Source organism: Python bivittatus, unplaced genomic scaffold (genome assembly GCF_059951505.1).
Source record: "Python bivittatus isolate LINGU-HERP-01145 unplaced genomic scaffold, Pbiv_v1 ctg000080_np1212, whole genome shotgun sequence".
NCBI classification, from domain to species: domain Eukaryota; kingdom Metazoa; phylum Chordata; class Lepidosauria; order Squamata; family Pythonidae; genus Python; species Python bivittatus.
Window position 1 is genome coordinate 61,515,771 of NW_028277035.1, and position 19,733 is coordinate 61,535,503.

The 19,733-nt window shown below is 37.7% G+C and overlaps 1 protein-coding gene across 3 annotated transcripts in view; it reads left to right on the forward strand.

Annotated features, from left to right (window-relative positions):
* COPG1 (coat protein complex I subunit gamma 1) overlaps positions 1-17,517 on the forward strand; it is a 31,259-nt gene extending 13,742 nt beyond the window's left edge. For 2 of the 3 annotated variants that reach the window (XM_015890306.3, XM_088134243.1), the window contains exons 13-24: positions 54-149; positions 2,378-2,621; positions 3,237-3,312; positions 3,948-4,051; positions 5,607-5,732; positions 6,150-6,221; positions 7,538-7,680; positions 8,895-9,066; positions 9,458-9,555; positions 13,097-13,235; positions 14,052-14,150; positions 16,043-17,517. In XM_015890306.3, coding sequence (XP_015745792.1) covers positions 54-149; positions 2,378-2,621; positions 3,237-3,312; positions 3,948-4,051; positions 5,607-5,732; positions 6,150-6,221; positions 7,538-7,680; positions 8,895-9,066; positions 9,458-9,555; positions 13,097-13,235; positions 14,052-14,150; positions 16,043-16,173 — 1,500 coding nt within the window. In that variant the 3' untranslated portion in view covers positions 16,174-17,517. The remainder of the gene's footprint in view (positions 1-53; positions 150-2,377; positions 2,622-3,236; positions 3,313-3,947; positions 4,052-5,606; positions 5,733-6,149; positions 6,222-7,537; positions 7,681-8,894; positions 9,067-9,457; positions 9,556-13,096; positions 13,236-14,051; positions 14,151-16,042) is intronic. The other variant, XM_007421904.4, reaches the window with a different exon arrangement.
* Positions 17,518-19,733: the final 2,216 nt, after the last annotated feature.

A 19,733-nucleotide genomic window follows, 5' to 3' on the forward strand; every position in this document is an offset into this window, starting at 1 on the left:
AGGGAGAATTCCAATTGTTCATTGTGCTTGTTTAATTCCCCAATTTGGTCTAGGTTGTGGTGGTTCAGGCTATCAGTGCCCTCTGTCAAAAGTATCCACGCAAGCATGCTGTCCTCATGAACTTCCTCTTCACAATGCTACGTGAGGAGGTAAGCTTGGCTACTTGAGATACTGTCATTATCCTTGACTTACTGCAATGTTTCTTCAACTTAGATTGGAAGACTATTTGATGGAGATGGCAGACCTAATGCTATTATATTTAACAGTCATATGCTGAAACGAAATGGTCTGTTCATGTCTGGTTTACAAGAGCATAATTTCACTAATTTTATCTCATGCCTGGTCTGTTTTTTATAGAAAAATATTATGATTGTTTATGCTGTATATTCTTTATACTGGCCACATTGAGTTCAAGAACAGTGCATAGCAGCCTTTCTCAGTGACTTTATTGGCTGGGGAGGGTAGGAATTGTGGTCCAACACTTATTCATCCTAGATTTAGGATGGACAACATATAATGTATTCGGGGTGGGTTTTTCCAGAGCAATTTTTGTGCTTTTTAAAAAAATCTTCCTATTCATCTATGTTTTAGGAACTTCCTTATAATCTGTTTTTAACAATAGTAGTTTTTCCATCTCAGTTAGCATAAACTTGTAAAAAGACCTTGTATGAATGTTTAGTTCTCTCCTGCTATGCTATCCCCTTCTCCATAAAAGGCAAAAAAGGATTTTATGAGAGAGATCAAATATTAATTTCACCTTAGTGTAAGAGAGCCTGAGAACATGGCTGACTGCCTTTAGTTGGAATTCTGCTTTCTCCTCAGTCAGTCCTGTAAAAAGCTTTAAGATCCAGTGCCATAGATCTGACTCCTTCAAGAAGTTTAGACTCTCCTCAGGCTTTCTGAGACTTTAAATCAAGAGTAAGCAGCCTGTAGCACCTTGGGCCACAAGCATCACAATTCAGCCTAATTTCATGCACCCCTAAGAGTGATTTTACCATGAGAATGCAGAAGACAGCTGTATAAAGAAATCATCATTATCAATTTCATTTGCTACAGGTCAGTTTAGATCAGAGCTGCACAGCCTGAGGCCCAAGGCTACATGCCACTCCAAAGCCTTTACTACAGTCCCCAAATACCTTCAAAAGTTGTTAATAAAATGAATTGTAATGTGATGAAAGGGAAAACTAAGTATACACTAACCTGTAGTGTATCTTATTTAATATCATATTCATTGGGGGTTTTTCCCCCAATTTTTTATTCACAACTATAAGAATTAGTTTTGCATACAGAATTTATATTCCACCTTCTTTTTTCAGTAGAAAAAGGTGGAGGGAACTATGTTTTGAATTCCAAGGGCTCTAGCTCTCTGCTGTGCAGAAAAACAAGAGTGGCCCTTCCTTACTTGCTTTGAAAGCCTAATGAGAATTCCTTTAACTGAGCAGCTTTCAATTTCAAAAGGTTACAACATAACCAGGACCCTGTCCTCCAATTTTCCTGATGACTTTGACAAATTAAGGTATCTGCCCCTCCAATACTGCAGAGTAGGATAGGCCTCTAGACTACCTCTGCCCCATTGTGTATTTCATAGGCAGATATAAGCCTCCCAGAGTCCCCCGTTGTGGGGAGATGGGTGGGGACAAATCAAATTAATAATAATAATAATAATAATAATAATAATAATAATAATATGCTGACAGTAATCCTGTGATTAGTAATAATTGATGAATGTTTAGGCATATGGATTGTGCCTATATCAGAAGTTTTAGCCCCATTTCTAGAAATTTCCTTTAATTGTCTTAAGAAACAGATAAGCATATCTGTACTTGCTGAAGACCAGTCCCCAGGCTATAGAACAAGAGTAGATCAATGCCTATTTTCAGTTGAATACATTTATAAAACATGAAGTAGAGAGGAGTAAGAAATGGTTAAAGATTGTTCAAAGAAAAACACAATGCAATTAGTTCGTGCTGATTAAACCTTAGTTAAAACTTAGCAACCAAAATGTGTTAGGAACTGTAACTTTATGTACTAACAGGGCAGTTTTCTGGGACTTCACAGCATGGTCAGACTTCTACTTTTCGCCAGTCATTTGAAGACAAAAGAGTTCATACCCTTCTAGAAAAGTAGGACAGAAATGTAGATTTTCCAAGGACAGAAATACAAATTGATCCACAGTGCCTCAGGCAGCCCGATCAGTCTTCTATGGAATTCTTGCAGTACCTTTTTAGCATAAGGCCAAGTCATAGGAAAAACAGCCTAGAACTGGGTTCATGTAGATTTTGGTCTGGCTTTGTCAGGGCATGTCTTTTGTACAAAAGAATGATCTAACACATGAAAGCCTAATCTGTCATGCTGATCCATTCACCTTACTATTTAGGGTGGCTTTGAATACAAACGAGCCATTGTTGAATGTATCATCGGTATCATTGAAGAAAATTCTGAAAGCAAGGAAACTGGCCTCTCCCACCTATGCGAATTCATTGAGGATTGTGAATTCACTGTCCTGGCCACCCGAATTCTCCACTTGCTGGGCCAGGAAGGGCCAAAGACCAACAACCCTTCAAAATACATTCGTTTCATTTACAACAGAGTTGTCTTGGAACATGAAGAAGTCAGGGCAGGTACGTACACTAGAAAAAAGCATGCCATAAGAATGTTGGAAACTAGTTTTTACTGAGATAGATCATTGGTCTATCTGTTTTCACCATCATCCCTTCTAACTGGAAGTGGCTTTCCGGGATCCCCAAGCAAGGATCTTTTATGTCCATGCCCAGAGATCCTGGAATTGGACCTTAGACCATCTGCTTGCAAAGCAAAAATGATACCACTGAGCTACAGCTTCTCTCCTTAGGATTTGTTGCAACGTTTGAACTTCTAAATCACCAAGTTAGATTATAGGCAACTTTTTGAAATAAACACATTCTTAAAAGGAAATTTTACTTAATTTCTTCTGAACTTGGTCCACGTGTAGAAAATAGCTTAATGGGTTAGGAGAATTACTAATTGAGTTTAATGGGTATCAGCTACTAAGATATGTTCAAATACTTTAAAGAATTCCATTTGTTATCTTTTGCTCAAATCCATTTAACCCTGAAACTGTTTTAAGAATGTTTTCCTAATTATATTTGGCTGCAGTAACATTATATATAAATAGCTAAATAAATGACAAACTTCTAAGTATCTTCCTTGTCTTTTCCAGTTAATCACTCCCTTTGCCTTTTTTCACTTGTTTGCAGGTGCAGTGAGTGCTCTGGCTAAATTTGGGGCTCAGAATGAGGAAATGCTACCAAGCATCCTCGTGCTCCTGAAAAGGTGAGCTTTGGGCATAGCAGCTTGACGACATGGCAAATGAAATTTTGGAAAATGAAGACACCATGGGACTATAAACTAAAAATGTAGGGTTAGTGAAAATTCAGTCTATACTGAAATGACAATAAGCATCTAATATGACCAGATTCCATAGTCACTGGGGCAGAGTGAGCATATTTTTAAACCATTTTCCAGTTGCTGTCTTGACATTTTCCAGTGATAGGGATCTGATGATAATTTCTAAAAAATCCCAATATAGAAGAAACTTTGGGTGGAAAATTATCAGTTGCATTATTACAACACATTGATCTAGTTTCTGTAAGTCTAAAGAGAGGTTCAGAAAATTAGTAGTCAGCACAGAGTGCTGCAGTATTTAAAAGAAATATCACCCAGCTTGCCATTTCCAATGCAGAATGTTCTAAAAGTTGCTATCCATTGCAGGTTCAAAGTATCCTATCCCAATTGTATCTTAAAAAACAATCAGCATTAATCATTTGCATACATTCTTATCCTGTTGCTGTAGTATGTCCTGTTATATTTCCTGACCTGTTACACCGATTTAATGTTCTAGATGGGGTCTATGGAAATGCACATTCCTCCCATTGAACAGAACCCTCTTTTTTTTTTTTGAACCTCAGGTGTGTGATGGATGATGACAATGAAGTAAGAGACAGGGCTACGTTCTATTTAAGTGTATTGGAGCAGAAGCAAAAGGCTCTCAACGCTGGCTACATTCTGAATGGTACCTAAGTTCATTATTCATTAGCTTTTTAAAAAATGTAGTCACTTATATTGCTGGAACATGACACATTGTAGAACAAGTAAATATTGAAAATCATTTAATGCCCTGAAGTTTACAATATTGATCTCAGAGTAAGAATTCGTAAATCAACTATATTTTGGCATGGTGAAGGTTGTAAAACTTTATTGAGACCATTTGAAAACAGAAATTTTACATTGCTTAAGAACTGTAAACAAGATGATGTAGTTTGCTCAGACTATATAGTGTTATAAAATTGCCTACAATCAGAGTAGAAAGAAAGGCATACATTGGAGTATTTTCCTCTATTCAAAACCTTGAATGTTGTTAACTTCTTTGACATACTCATAACTTTATTTTTATTTATTACCTTGAATACTTTTAATACTTTAAAAGTATTGAATACTTATTGTATACTTATAGTATTGAGTACCTTGAATACTTTTAATACTTTAAGTATTCAAATTGAATAATTTGAATACATTTAATTGAATACTTTTAAAGTTGCATGCATCCAGTCTTTTTTTTTTTTTTTTGTCTTAGGCCATATCCTCACTAGTGACTTATAGTATCTTCTAGTCATCCCTCCATCATTGTGCCAGTGATGAGGGCAGGCTTTATATCCCCTCCATTTATTTGGTAATTTATTTATTTAACTAAATGTCCAGGCCACTCAACTCCAGGTAACTCTGGCCAGCTGAGGACTTTTATGGAATAACAATTCCAACCACCCAAAGGAACAGAACTATCCTTCCTCATCTCCCTCCAGCTCCAGTGATGGCTGAAGATGCTGTTAGTCACTAGCAGGGAAAAGGCCATAGCGTAGAATGTTTCTCCTTGGAGTCAATTCATTATTTACATGTTTAGGACACAGTCATCAATTTCCTCTTTAAGCAAGGGCTGGAAAAGGAGCAAGGCAGTAGTAAATGCATGATTTCCTATCCCCACTTATCTCTCAGTAGCTGGCATATTTTGGTGTAGTGTGAAATTCAGAATTCAAATGCCTGCTGGCTGGAAGCCTTCTTTTGGTTGATGACATTTATGGTTTTTTTTTTAATGTCTGTAGGTTAACAGAGGTGGCTTAACATAGCATGAAGAGCAGAGGAGGAGGTCACCCTAATTTTCAGTTTTGCTCCTCTTTGGTGGTAACATTAGCTGTCTGAGCAGGTTCTACTGTGACACATGGCAGAGCCTCCCTGTCTCCTGTGTTTGAGCCTTAAATGGAAACAGATGAATGCCACATGTTGTTTTCTCCTCTAGGGATGAGAGGTTTCCAGGAGTAATCTTTTGAGGATATGCTTGAAATACAGTCATTCATTAGGCTAAACAGATAGATGCCACTGCATTTGGAAATATGCACAACAAGAAATTAAGCTGTGGTGGGTTAAACTGGTAAAAACCCAAGCTCTTTAAATAGGACTAACCATATGGAATCACAGAAGAGAGTTAACCGTGCTCTAATTTAGAAGTTGGCAAAGAAGAAGTTGTCTGGTTTCTTGAAGATTGCATTTTGGGGGTCAACATTTCTCTTTTTCAGGATTGACAGTATCTATCCCTGGCCTAGAGAGGGCCCTGCACCAATATACTCTGGACCCCTCTGAAAAACCCTTTGACCTCAAGTCTGTTCCCTTGGCAACTGCCCCCCTCATTGAACAAAGAGCAGGTAAGAGAAAGGAAAACCATTTTCTTTCCTGGTCTAGCACAGAATCCAGTTTGTTTTACCCTTACCAAGATATCTCGGGTTGGATTTGAGAGGGAGAGTTTTGGCAATAGCATCTGTGAAATTATGAACTGCTTGCATTTCATTTTATTAGACATTTGGGACTGTTTCATTTCCCCTTCTGCTGCCAAGTGATTCACATTTTACCATTATCCTTTTGCATTATTATTATTACAGACCTGCTGTTTGTTCCAATTCTCTCCTACTCCTCCTGCCACCTGCCCTTTTTTCCCTAAACGGGCTTCAAAAACAAGCTATTTGTTGTGAGAGGACTTGCATCCCTTTTGAATTACCACAGCATATCTTTCACTTCTGTTTTCTCCATTTTTATACCACTACTGTGTTTTTTTTGCCCTTCAGCAGAAAACACCCCCGTCTCTGTGATGAAGCAGTTAGAGAAAGTAGCAACAACCCGACAAGAGATATTCCAAGGTTTGTTTGCACTGGGTGTTGGGGAAGAAAATAAAACAAGAAAGTATAATGCAGATGTTGCATTGTTCTACATTCAGCCTTTTTCATTTCTATAGAAAATGGCAAATTGTATTTCCTTTACAAGAGCTTGTAAAACTGCAAATCTTTTTTTCTTCTATCACACTTTATAAAAAGATTTGCTTTTATTCCAGGTTCACAGATAAGGGAATTGAGGCTGGGAGAAAGCAATTAACTTAAACCCATGACCTTGAATCAGCTTTCCCCAAACCTAGTGCCCTCCAGATGCACTGGATGACAACTTCCATTCTCACTATTGCATTTGATGGGGCTCGTAGTTCACTTGATCTGGGAGGCATAGGATGAAGAAGGATGCTTTAAAAACATGATGGTGTAGGAATTTGAATCTGGATATCATCCAGTGCTCTAGAGACCAGACCACACTTACAGGTTGCAGCTGAACACTTCTGTTTATGCATAGTACTTGGGGATTACTTCAAAGGCAGGAGAATGCCACAAAATCTTCAACTCAGATTTTAAAATGAGACATTTCCACCTATATTTTTAGGTTAAGAACTTGTATATTTAGTATAGATTTCACCCCATTGTGGGGAAAAAAGTTTTTTTCCAGGATACTAATTCCAGACAATAGGAGAGCCAGTTTGGTGTAGGCAGCAGACTAGAAACTGGGAGATTGTGAATTCTAGTCTTGCCTTAAGGAATGAAGCCAGCTGGGTGACCTTGGGCCAGTCACTCACTCTCATCCTAGGAAGAAGGGAAGGACAAACCACTTCTGAAAAACCTTGCCAAGAAACTTCAGGAAGTAGTCCAAGTAGTTGCCATGAGTCAAGAGTAACTCAAAGGCACCCCAAACAAACAAACATACAAAAATTCCAGACAGCAAAGTCTGTTTAGATTCTGCTCCAAATTGCTTTCTAATTGTTCTCTTGTTTTAAACCAGAGACAAATCCAGACCTTCAATTTTTTTAACAACTATATTCACAGCAACACAAAGTACCACCTCAAGAGTGTATAATGCCATAATAACATTAGCATAGAAGGAATCATAGGAAAAAACCAGCTCATATTGGGAGACAGATCCTCAACATACTTTCCTGGGAATACTGTATTTTAAAAAAAGTTGTTCTTTATACATATGGAAGAGCCTTCCTTTCAACACTGAACCTTCCAGTAGATATAATCTAAAAACTATCTCTTTTTGCATTTATATCTGTAGAAATACAGTAATAACACTAAATAGAAACCTGTGGATTTATTTTATTTTATTTTTTTTTTGCTCTCTTTGAACTGTATTTTAGAGCAATTGGCTGCTATTCCAGAGTTCCAGGGACTTGGCCCTCTGTTCAAGTCCTCTCCTGAGCCAGAAGCACTTACAGAATTGGAAACAGAATATGTGATCTATTGTACAAAGCATACATTCTCCAGTCACATGGTGTTCCAGGTGCGTGGTGTTGAAAAGGCATTCATATAGTTAATCTCACTGATATGATGCGATATATGCACATGTATCCCAAATGGGATAGCTTTCGGTACAATATAAATAAATGAATGATTTCTTTTGCTACACTGGAATGGTCAGTTATCTATGTGCCTTTAGTTGCATTTTTTTATTCTCTAACACTGCACTACAATCTAATGCTATAGGAACAAAACTGAGGCTCATAGTAATTCTCCAATGCAGCTATAATGGGGAGATTAAAATAATTCTGTTTCGTTTTCATCTAAATGTGGTTATTTGTGTCATCCAAGATGAGTTAAGGTTTGGGGAAACAAGTCAGATTTGTAAACCTTGGTTTATTTCCTCAGATCCTTACCTCTAAATGCAGCATCTGCAGGTTTAGATAAAGGGAGTAAGGTTAATTAAAAATGGAAACAAAGGCTGCCAATCTTTGTTGCTGTCCTGAAGCAGAGGACAATCCAGTACTGAGTGCATTCCCAGATCATACTGACTAAGTGATTTATTTAGCATTACTCTTTCTAGAGGTCTGAAGATCTCCTTTAGCTTGTTGGGTTAAAACTGTCACTAGAGGATTGTACAACTGACAAGTAAAGGTTCTTTTTATAACTCTGTCATGCAGAGAGGCTTCAGTAAGTGTAATTTCTTCCATTGCAGGGCTTCTACTATAGCCATTGAAAATTTGATCATTACTCAAATGTAGATATACCTGGGAAAATGTGCCCTTCTTTAGTAAAGCTAGTAAATGTGTAGATGTTCTGAAATTATATTGCATATAATAATTATGATATGCCAAGAAGCCGTCATTCTGAAAATACTGTCAAACTTCACTGGAGCACTTGCACAGTTAGAAATGACTACAGTGCAGACTGAATGCTTACATTTACTAGTTATACTGAAGAAATGCATCTTCTCCTGGAAACTGCCTTCTAGAGAGATCTTCTAAACTGTGGACCCTGAGCTGAGTATCTATAAAGCTATGAAACCATAAAACATCATGTTGGAAGTTGCACTTGAATTTACAAGTTCAAAATAGTAATCATAGTAATTCTCCAATGCAGCTATATATTGTAATTCTCCAATGCAGCTCAAATATATTGGGACTGCATTGCTTGCTTCTTTTTAGAAAATTAGCCTTGGGTTTTTTAATGCTAGAAGTCTTGTTTCGTGCTCTGACATACTTTTACTTTTTTTCATAGTTTGACTGCACAAATACGTTGAATGATCAGATTCTGGAAAATGTCACAGTGCAGATGGAGCCAACAGAGGGGTATGAGGTCACTGCTTATATACCTGCCAAAAGCTTGCTGTACAATCAGCCTGGTACTTGTTACACATTGATTGCTTTGCCTGAAGAGGATCCAACAACAGGTAACAATATTTTATCTTTTTCCTTTGTTTATCCCTATTTAATATATCCATCCATAGTTTGGAGCCGTAGCTATATCCATTTCTATAGATATAGAATGGATGTATTTTTGAAAAACCATTTCCTATTACATCTAAATGGCATTGTACAAATTTTTACACAAGTATATTTGTATACAAATTTACAAATAAGCTTGTATACCTAAGGAGAAGTATTAATTTGATAGTAAGTCTCCATGGAAAATGCAGATAATTTTACAAGCAAATATCACAGTCCACAATGGCTTTTTTAAACAAATGGGATCAGAATGGGCCTAAGAAGTTCTGTAAGCCAGGAAGAATGTTCACTTGCAGAGTTCACAGTGATGTGACAGCTGTTTTGTCCTCTTTGCAGTGGCTTGCACTTTCAGCTGCATGATGAAATTCACTGTGAAAGATTGTGATCCAAATACTGGCGAAGCTGAGGAAGAGGGCTATGAGGACGAATATGTGGTAAGACAGAAACTTCAGTAGAGGCTATATTAACACTTTCCACTGTCATCTTAGTCAGGTGATACCCAGTTCAGTGTCACAATTCTGTGCTCCAAAGTGAAGCCACTGATAACATAGCTTTATTTCATCTGTGGAGTCCTATGACATGATCTGATAAATGATTTCACCATTTACACCAATAAATAGTTCCACCTTATATACCATTTGGTTTTATCCAGGCCAAAGGATGAACTTGATGAAGCTCTGAGTTAACAAGCTGTTAAGTCTCAGCATGTCCAGATGACTCAGGGTCAGACCTGGAGCTTCCTACTGGAGCTCTGCCTGACAGACTTGGCCAGCTGGATTTTGCAGACATAATCTTGAAGACCATTATGTCTCCCTCAGGGTCATGTGCCCTAAGCTGTCCATAAATAAAACAGCTTGTTCCAATTGTCTTGGCATATAAGAGTTCAAGCAGAATACTTTAGAAACAAAAATCTTTGTCACTTAAACTACAAATTAAACTAATATTTTTCTTGCTCTCTCTTTCTCTTTTTCTTTGAAATAAGAATACATCATTGTATCTTTTCCAGAAAATGTAATTGGCAAGTTGAGTGTAGGGCAGTGGTGATCTAGCTTTTATACTTAGTAGATTTCTTCCCCTGTGTTGGAAGCTATTGATTTCCTGTCTGTTTTAGGTACAATTGAATTGCCACTATGGAGTGTTAAATTGGAAAGATTTGGGAGGTTTGCTCTTATTTGTCTTAGCAACTCCCACATCTGATCCCATTGATGTACTAAGTCAGCTATTTTACATAATTGGGTATAATAGATTGGCTTTCTTTCACTGAAGGCTTGTTTTTTTCCCAGCAATCACTTCATACAGGATCATCATTTTTCAGTGTGAAGAAGAAAACCTTGTTCTGAAAACTAAAACTTTTTTATTTACAGTCAGTGATCACCAAAATAGCCACAACCCTGAAACCACACAGAAAAGCAGGCTCAAATACAAGAGCAATAAAAACCCCATATAGATCTGCCAATTAAAATGTATACATATAAGAAGTCAACAAAAGAGAACAAAATATAACAAAGCGAAACAAAATAGATAAAATAAAAGTAAAATTTAAATCAAAGAATAAAAGGACTTCCTCATGACATCGTTCCAAGATTAGGACACCTTATGCCTTCTTAGAGCAATAGCTGCTGATGAGAACTTGACAACTCTATAGCAGGATTCCCATCTGAGAGTAGAAAACAAACCATCTCTCCCTCATTGAAAGCTTGATCTCTCAGGAGGAGGTATAAGTATACCAGCACATAAGATCTCATAGAAGGGACAGTGAAGAAATACATGCACTAAGGTCTCAGGTTCATTCTGGCCACAGGGACAATTTCTCTCGTTAAATGGGATTTTATGAAACCTCCCATCCAATATGCCGAAGGTAGAACATGAAAGCAGTCCAAAAAGAAGGCTCTACAGTGTGCTGAGCAAACCAGATTGAACAGATAGTTTGCAGGTCTAAAAGATTTCAGGGAAGGAACCCAACCTTGTAGGTCGCCTGTAGTGTTCAGGTCTGTCTGACGTGCAATATCAAAGACTCTTTAGCCAATCTCAGCTTTTGCTTTCCGTTGGCCTAGAGGTAGCCAAGACTGGATAGAAAGGCTGCAACAACACAGGTCAGCTATGATTTTTACTTTGCATCTTGATGCAAAGTCATTAAGGAGAATTAGTGAGGCCAGTGGGCAAGAGAAAATAGAAGTTTGAGCCAGTAAGAGAGACAGCAAACCTGGACCTTCACCTGCAGTAGAATCGTTCCTGTTTCCATGCAAATTAGGATGTTTGGAACACAACATGGAACCTGAAAGAGTGCTCGCAGAAACTTAGACTGGGCAGCATCCAAGGGTAACCTTGTTCTTACCTACTAATTTTCATCTTCTGAACTTCCTCCCTATTGAGTGATTGGCTTTATGAGTTTTCAGCTCTTGTATATGCTGCTAAAAAATTCCTAACCACTATTAGTGCTTGGAGGTAAATGAAAAGGATACTTCTCTGCCTCTTTTTATGTTGGATGAGGAAAAAAATATGTTTGAATCAGTTGGTGTCATGTATTCACCAGGTTGGTGCATTAAATCACTTTTGGGATCAGTAGCCCAAGTCTGTTCTCTGCACAGCGGGCAGGTATTGGTTTGCTCCTAGCCAACTTATGGAATTAAAATAGATGACTTAAGAAAAACCCAGCTTTGTGTAAGCTGATTGGAGCTTTGTGGAATCAAAGTGCCTGTCAGATGTGTGGTTTAGCATCTTTAATGGTGATAAGGAACTGATATCTGAAATGTTAGTGGAGAAGCAACACTTATCAGTTAGCCTATTTTGGAAAGAAGATGGGAAGGCCTGGATGCACAATGACCTGAGCTGAGCAATTGTCCTTTTCCTGATCAGGCTATTGTATGTACAAGGTTGGTGGAGCCCCCTTCTTGGTCTGTACATACAATACATAACATTGTATGTCCAGGGAAGCAGGCACACCCCTCTTTCTTTCTCCATGATGATTCAGATTTCCAGTCCAATGAAGTTGGTGTATGTACATGAAGTTGGGGCTTGGAAAGTTTCTTATTGTAGAGATCTAGAGCTTGTACCTGAATCATACAAATTCACAGAATTTGCATATGTTTCCTCTCATGCCTGAAATTTTAACATCAGGGATTAGAATAAGAAAAGATAAAAATGGTAAAAGTGTGTTTTTGTTTTTTGGAATGTTTCATGTTATAATCAGATGCTGAACTTCTGTAGCTCTTAACAGGGAAGGAGTAAAGTCTGAACATTGCAGAAATCAAATACTGTAAATATAAATGCTGTATTTGATGAAGCATTTCCCCACATGGATTAAGAATATCCTACGCTTCTCTCCCTGCACTTCATCTCAAAAGAAATGAAAACTTAAGCTGCCGTATTCTGCATGAGATACCGTATTTTTCCGACAATAAGACGCCCCCATGTACAAGACAACCCCCACTTTTCCAACCCAAAATTAAAAAATCAATATTTTAAAGATAGTGCAGAACACATTTTTATTTAGTAATTAGTTAACATTTACCTGATACACTCGGTGGGAGGAGGTCCAAACCGCCTCTCTGCTGCATTATTTCCACGCCCTTTTGTATAACTGATTACATTCAATCACGAGTGAAACTGCCGATAGCTTGTCTCTGCAAACAGCCTTCCTCTAATTGGTTTGTTCAGCATCAGCTGACATCAGTTACATCAGGCTCGTGATTGGAGGAAGTCTGTTTGGGAGACAAGCTATTTCACTCGTGATTGGAGGCTAGCAATAGGAGGAAGCCTCTCTGCAGAAACAAAGTATGGGCAGTTTTGCAACCGCGCGGTTCTCAGCTGACTTCCTTGAATAAGACGCCCTTCAATTTTTAGGGTAAGTATTTTAGAAAAAAGTATTGTCTTATAGTCGGAAAAATATGGTACTGTTGCTTTAAAATGTGGTCAGTTTTCTAAAGAGCTGACAGTGATGCTCAAAGGCAATATACTACCAAATTCCTTTATTAGCTAGAAGATCTTGAAGTGACCGTAGCAGATCACATCCAAAGAGTTTTGAAGCCCAATTTTGGAGCAGCCTGGGAAGAAGTTGGTGATGAATTTGAAAAAGAAGAGACTTTCACATTGTCTACTGTTAAAACACTGGAAGGTAAGTAAACACAAAACATTAGCACAGCTCTTGATTCCTGTGCCTAAAAAAAGTTAATGTTGTAAACTGGATTGTTACATGATTTCCTGTAAATATTTGGAGTCCTTCTCAAATTAGATCATGCACAATCACATGGAAACTTATTTTGGGATAACATTTATTGTTTAACTAAACATTCCTATTGTGTTTTCACTGGAAATCTTTAAATGCTGTTACGCGCCATCCAGTCTGAAAAAAAGATTTGCTAATGGCAGAGTATACACAGAAGAAATCTAGAATGATAGCTCAGAATTCCATTGTTTGTTAACATAACTGTGAAATATAGTCAGAAGTAATTGTTTTAGAACAAGCACCTCTAGGAACCACATTAGAAATCTCAGTAGCAGTAGACTGCTTGAAAATTAAGACTTTCTTCCCTTGCTCTTTGAAGAGAATAATTGACCTTTTTTGACAGGGGGAAGGGGAGATAATTGAACCTGTGATCTTGGTATTCATACAAATAGATGTTTAAAACAAGACACCTGTAATAATACTTGCTAGTTCCACCAAACTAATACAACTGAAGATGGTGAGACTCCAATCTATAAGACCTCTCCACTGGGGTCTCGCTCTTTCCCAGGACCCAGATTGTTTGGGTTATTGAACTGGCAACAAGCAAAGTCACCTGGTCTCTGCACTTTACTTCTTGGTGCTTGGAGAAAATAACAGCTCCTTTCTCTGGGAATAGGGATCCCAGTAATCTGGTTATGAAAGCAAACTGAGCAGAGTAAGCATAAAGGAAGAAAAAAATGAGCTCCAATATGTTTACTTCCACAGAGGCAGTGGGCAATATTGTGAAATTCCTGGGAATGCAACCCTGTGAGCGGTCAGATAAAGTGCCAGATAACAAGAACTCTCATACCTTGTACCTGGCAGGTGAGTTTGTGTGTGCCTTCTTGGCTGATCCTAATTTTTTTTTTAAAAAAATTTGTATGTGCCTCTGAGTCAGTGTTGACTCCTGTAGACTGCCTGGACAAGTCCCTGCAGTTTTCTTGGCAAGATTTCAGAAATGGTTTGCCATTGCCACCTTCCTTGGGCTGAGCGAGAGTGACTGGCCAAGGTCACCCAGCTGGCTTTGTGCCTAAGGTGGAACTAGAACTCAGGGTCTCCCAGTTTTTAGCCTGGTACCGTAACCATTACACCACATTGGCTCCTCTAATGCGTTTAGTCCATTCTAAGTGTCTGAAAAATAATTGTCACATTTGCTTGATGTAAATTCAGTCCTTTTTCTCAGTGAGCTCTGAAGCCATCCATATCTATCTGGGTAATATCAACTTAGCACATGGTTTCATTATTAGGAAAGCTATTTCTTCCTAATTCCTACAGATGTAGAAACAGTATCATGATTTTTCTTCAAGCTTCATTATTCTGATATATGTGGGTATATGTAGGAAGTAAGCTAGTGCCATGGATCTCAGCGGAATGAGGTCTGTATCAATACAGTGATACCTAAAATGTTTCTATGAGGTCTGTTCCCATTATTTGATTAATAGAATTCCTCTCTGAAAACAGTGAAGGGAGTCCTTGGGTGGAGTTCATAGTTGCACCAGATTCTGCAGGGTGATTGCCCCCCTTTCACTATAATCCTACTTAATTTAGGAAAAGTTGAAAAGGTAAAATATCACTAAGTGACAATTCAATTGTAAGATCAGATGGCCATTGACCAAAACACTGTCAATGTTGTAGATGCTTTTAATGATACTTCACAAGCATGATTATCTCCTTTTTAAAAAGGGACTTTAATTTAGGATTTTACTTTAATTCCTTCAAGAGTGGAATATGTTTATGAAGATTCTCAGTCATCCAGGTAGAATTGTCTGGAGGTTGAATCATGGCAACTGGACTTCTTTTCTTTTTGGTTAGAGACATTTCGCTACTTGTCCAAGCAGCTTCTTCAGTCTACAAAAGTTGGTTAGGGGGACCCCATAAAAGTCTTCCAGGGTGGCTGCATTCTTACTAGCATGATAGCTCATTGAAGAGACCATAGGAGATGTGATTAGTAGAGTCTTTAAGATATAGATGTGTTTACACTGAGACAGAGGCTTGTACACCCTAAAGATCGAACACCAAAACATAAGAAGAGCAATGTAGTATATGCAATCCAGTGCAGTGAGGAATGCTCAGAGCTCTGCACTGGAGAAACCAAACAGCCTTTACACAAGAAGATGGCCCAGCACAGGAGGAGCAACAACACAGGGCCAGAATCAGCAGTTTACCTTCATCTAAAGGAAAAAGGACACTCATCTGAGGACAACAATGTTCACATTTTGGACAGAGAAGATAGATGGTTTGAGAGAGGAGTGAAGGAATATATTTATGCCAAAGTGGAAAATCCTTCCCTCAATAGAGGTGGAGGCCTCAGACACAACTTGTCTCCCATTTTCCAGGCTGTCCTTTCAACAGTCCCCAGGAAGATTAAGAACAGTTCAAAAGTTCACCAGGAAGGCAACACTTAACATCCCCCTGGGGATGAGTGAGAGACTAGGAGTAAGACATCTACATCTCAAATACTCTACTAATCACATCTCTTATGGTCCCTTCAACGAGCCTGTCATGCTAGTAAGAAACACAGCCACCCTGGAAGAATTTAATGGGGTCCCCCTAACCAACTTTTGTAGACTGAAGAAGCTGCTTGGACAAGTACTGAAACATCTCTAACCAAAAAGAAAAGTCCAGTTGCCATGATTCAACCTCCAGACTTCAAGAGTGGAAGAATAGTTCTAGCCATACATGCTGATGAAAATGTTACTGTCTTTGATCTGCTACAGGTGTATTTCGAGGCGGCCATGACCTCTTGGTTCGTTCTCGCCTTGTCCTCACAGACTCTGTGACGATGCAAGTCACGGCTCGGAGTAGAGAAGAACTTCCTGTGGATGTTGTCATGGCTTCTGTTGGTTAAACACATTTTAAGGCTACCTGTTTGACTCCAAGGCTGAAGGGAGGGTTAGAGATCTCTTTTCACTGCTCTGGACATTGGGAGAAATACTAGAACACTGGCATCAGTTCTTTCTGTAATTGGAAATGAAAGCAAAGTGTGTAGGTTTATAACCACAAGAATGTTTCTGTGAAATATTGAATTAGTTATTTCTTCATGATTGCCAGGCTACTTCAAAAGAGCACCCCTTTTATACCAAGGTGCCTAAGAACACTATAGTACTTTGTGCCAGCTCCTGTTCTGGTTACAGTGTCTCAGACCCATTATGTGATTAGGGAGACCCTTTACAATTGGGGCAATTGTTATACTTATGATCTTTCTAAGCCCTTTCATACATATGATAAAATAAAAATATGGATTTTCTTTCAGCAACACTGCTATTCTCAAGAATATGAAAGTAAATAAATTTTCTCTCTTGCCCAAATGAAACTGAAAAGACATTCACAACACACAGATCTAGTTGATTTGGTTGATTTATATCAAAATTGCCTTCATTTTCAAATAGTTGGCATCATCCATAGAGAGCCTGAACTGGAGAAGTGCTAGGGTGAGGAAGAATCAGGAATATTAATCTGACTAAGAAACTGGTATGTAATCTAGAGTAGAAAAACAGAATGAGAAAATGCTGAAGCATCCCTCACTTAGTTCCAAATCATATCATTTTTCTGTATTGCACAATATTTAGAAAAGGGGATGTTCAAGGAAATTGCTCATGTTCATATTGCTTCACATTTCTGAAAGTCATTTGTTTCAGTAAAACAGCCTAAATTATTCTATGACTGGGCATCTACTACTGTGGTTGAGCTTGATTTTGTAAAGGCTGGTACTGTGCTTTGTTCTACTCTGACTAGATTTTATACATAAATGTGCCCCATAATGAAAGAATAAACAGTGTTTAACATTCTTATAATTTACATAGTTAGTCATCAGAGTTGTGACAAAATGAGTTGTATACTACTGCATTTCAGTTCTCTATGGTTTTAGAAGAAATAGATTAGGATAGGGATATAAGATCACCCATTATGTTAAGATTGTACATTCAACGAAGTTTTAATCTAGCCTTCTGCAACCTGATATCCTTCAAAGTGTAAGGACTTTACAGATTTTGTACAACATAGAGAATTTGTATAAATTAGGAATCTTATATTTTGTTCATTGGTGGATGGACAACACTGAGATAGAACTGATTATATACTGTGCAAGCAAAACTAGAGTTTTGTTCAGTGCTGACTGCAGCTCTGATCATGGACTTCTTGCAAAATTTCAATTTAAACTTAAAAAAAAATAAAATCTGTCAGATTAACAAGATATTACCTGAGCAATATTCCATATGATTATGCAATAAAGGGAAAGTTTAGACTGAATGAATTAGATTTGATAGAGTGAATTAGATTTGATAGAGTGCCTGAAGAACTCTGAACCAAAATTCATGATATCATTAAAGATGAAGAATGAAAAATATTCTGCCTTGTAAAAGAACAAAATAAGGTGCAATAGCTTTCTACTGATTCATTAAAAATAGTTGAGGTAAGGTGAAAAGCAAAAGCAACAGGGACAGGGAAAATTTTTCCCTACAATGTCTAATTCTAGAAAAAAATAAGAGGCAGAGATATATATCTAAATAGTGTAAAGAAGGATAAATAAAATACAAAGAAGGTAGAGATCTAACAGAGATAAAGAAGAGATGGTGTGCATACATGGAATAACTATACAAAAAAGCCCCCCAAGTTGCTGATAGGTATAAAGCTAGACCCAAATATTTTGTAAAGTGTAGTTCAATGGGCCCTATAAAATATCGCTGACAACGAAGTTGCAGGAGTTGATGAAATGCCAGCAGAACTGTTTAGTACTGGGGTCCCCAAACTCTTCAGCTTATCAACCCCTTCATGAAGTTTCAGATTGTTCATTGACCCCCAAACATCATGTAAAAATAATAAATACGATTTTAATAAATGCTACTTTAACTAATAGTACTACAAATAACAACAACCCCTTGGATAGTCCCATCAGCCCATGGGGGTTGATATTGACCACTTTGGGGAACCCTGGTTTACAATCTTGCAAAATTATGCTGTTAAAGTGCTGCTTGTAATTGGTAAACAGGTATGGAAACAGCTTGGCCAGAGAACTGTATTCTAGTACCAAGAAAGGCAGTGCTAAAAAATGTTTCAGCTACCTCACAATTGCATATTTCACATGCTAGCAAGATAACAATTCATTGAACAGAAACTGCCAGATGTACAAGCTGGAATCAAAAGAGGCAAATGCACCTTCAGTCACATTGCTAACATGATACATAAATGGAAAGGGCAAGAACTCCCCAAAGAGGCTTATTTTTGCTATATTTATCATACTATCACTTGGGAATTGGGGCAACCCTTTAAAACATGGGTGTACTGGCCATCTTTTCTGTACTGCAGAATGTGTATGCTAATCAGAAAGCAACAGTAGGAATGACAGACGGACTGTCTGTTAGGAATGGAATATGGAACAACTAATTGGTTCAAAATTAAGAAAGGAGTGTGCCAAAGTTATATACTGCTAACCGATATATCTAATTTAAATGCATGGTTTATAAAGAGAAATGTTGGACTAGAAGAAACAGAAATTTGTCATAATTGCTGAAAGAAATACTGTACAGTACTAACAACCTCAGATATGTTAATATTTCCATTTTGGCTGCTGGAAACAAGGAAGACTTAAGGGGTCTTTTGTTGAAGGTGAAAGAAGAGCAACAAAATAATTTAGGCTGCGAAAGTTGGATCATCAGAAAAACTAATGAAAAACTGATGCCTTTGAATTACAGTGTTGAAGAAAATGGTTGAGAATGCCATGGACAGCAATAAGAGCAAATCATTTAATACCAGATACAGTAAAATCAGACTGCTCCCTGGAAGCACTAATCAGGAAACAAAAGCTTAAGTATTTGGGATGCATAATATGAATCATTGGAGAAGTCCTTCATGCTTGGAAAAACCAAAGACAACATAAGATAAAGACAAAAGAGGCCAACAGAGCTCAAGGTGGCTAGATATTATTGCTGATGATACAGCATGAGTTTACAAGAATTGAAAGAAGCAATTGCTGACAATCACTAAAAGTTGGAAGCAACTAACAACATCAGTAAAATATATATATTATAATTAACTTTAAATCAGTAATGCTATAACATGTATCAGTTTTTATTGTAGGCCTAAATTCAATTTGCATAGAAAATGTCTTTGAATTTAAACCATGTACAGTATCTCAGACATTAAAGCATGTATCTCACACCGTACTGTCTCATCAATTCCATGACAGGAACAAAATACAATTTTGTAGCTTATGGAAAGGGAATTATGGTCTCATAGTAATTTGCAAAACACTGCAAATGCAGGCCAAATGAGTTTCAGCCCTAGGCTACAGAAACAGTCTATTTTAAGGAAGTGTAGCAGTGAATGGTCGCCTCAGTGCATCAGCCCTTACACTGTTTTCCCTGGGGCAAACAGAATAGTCACAATTCCACTTCTGTATAATATTTTACT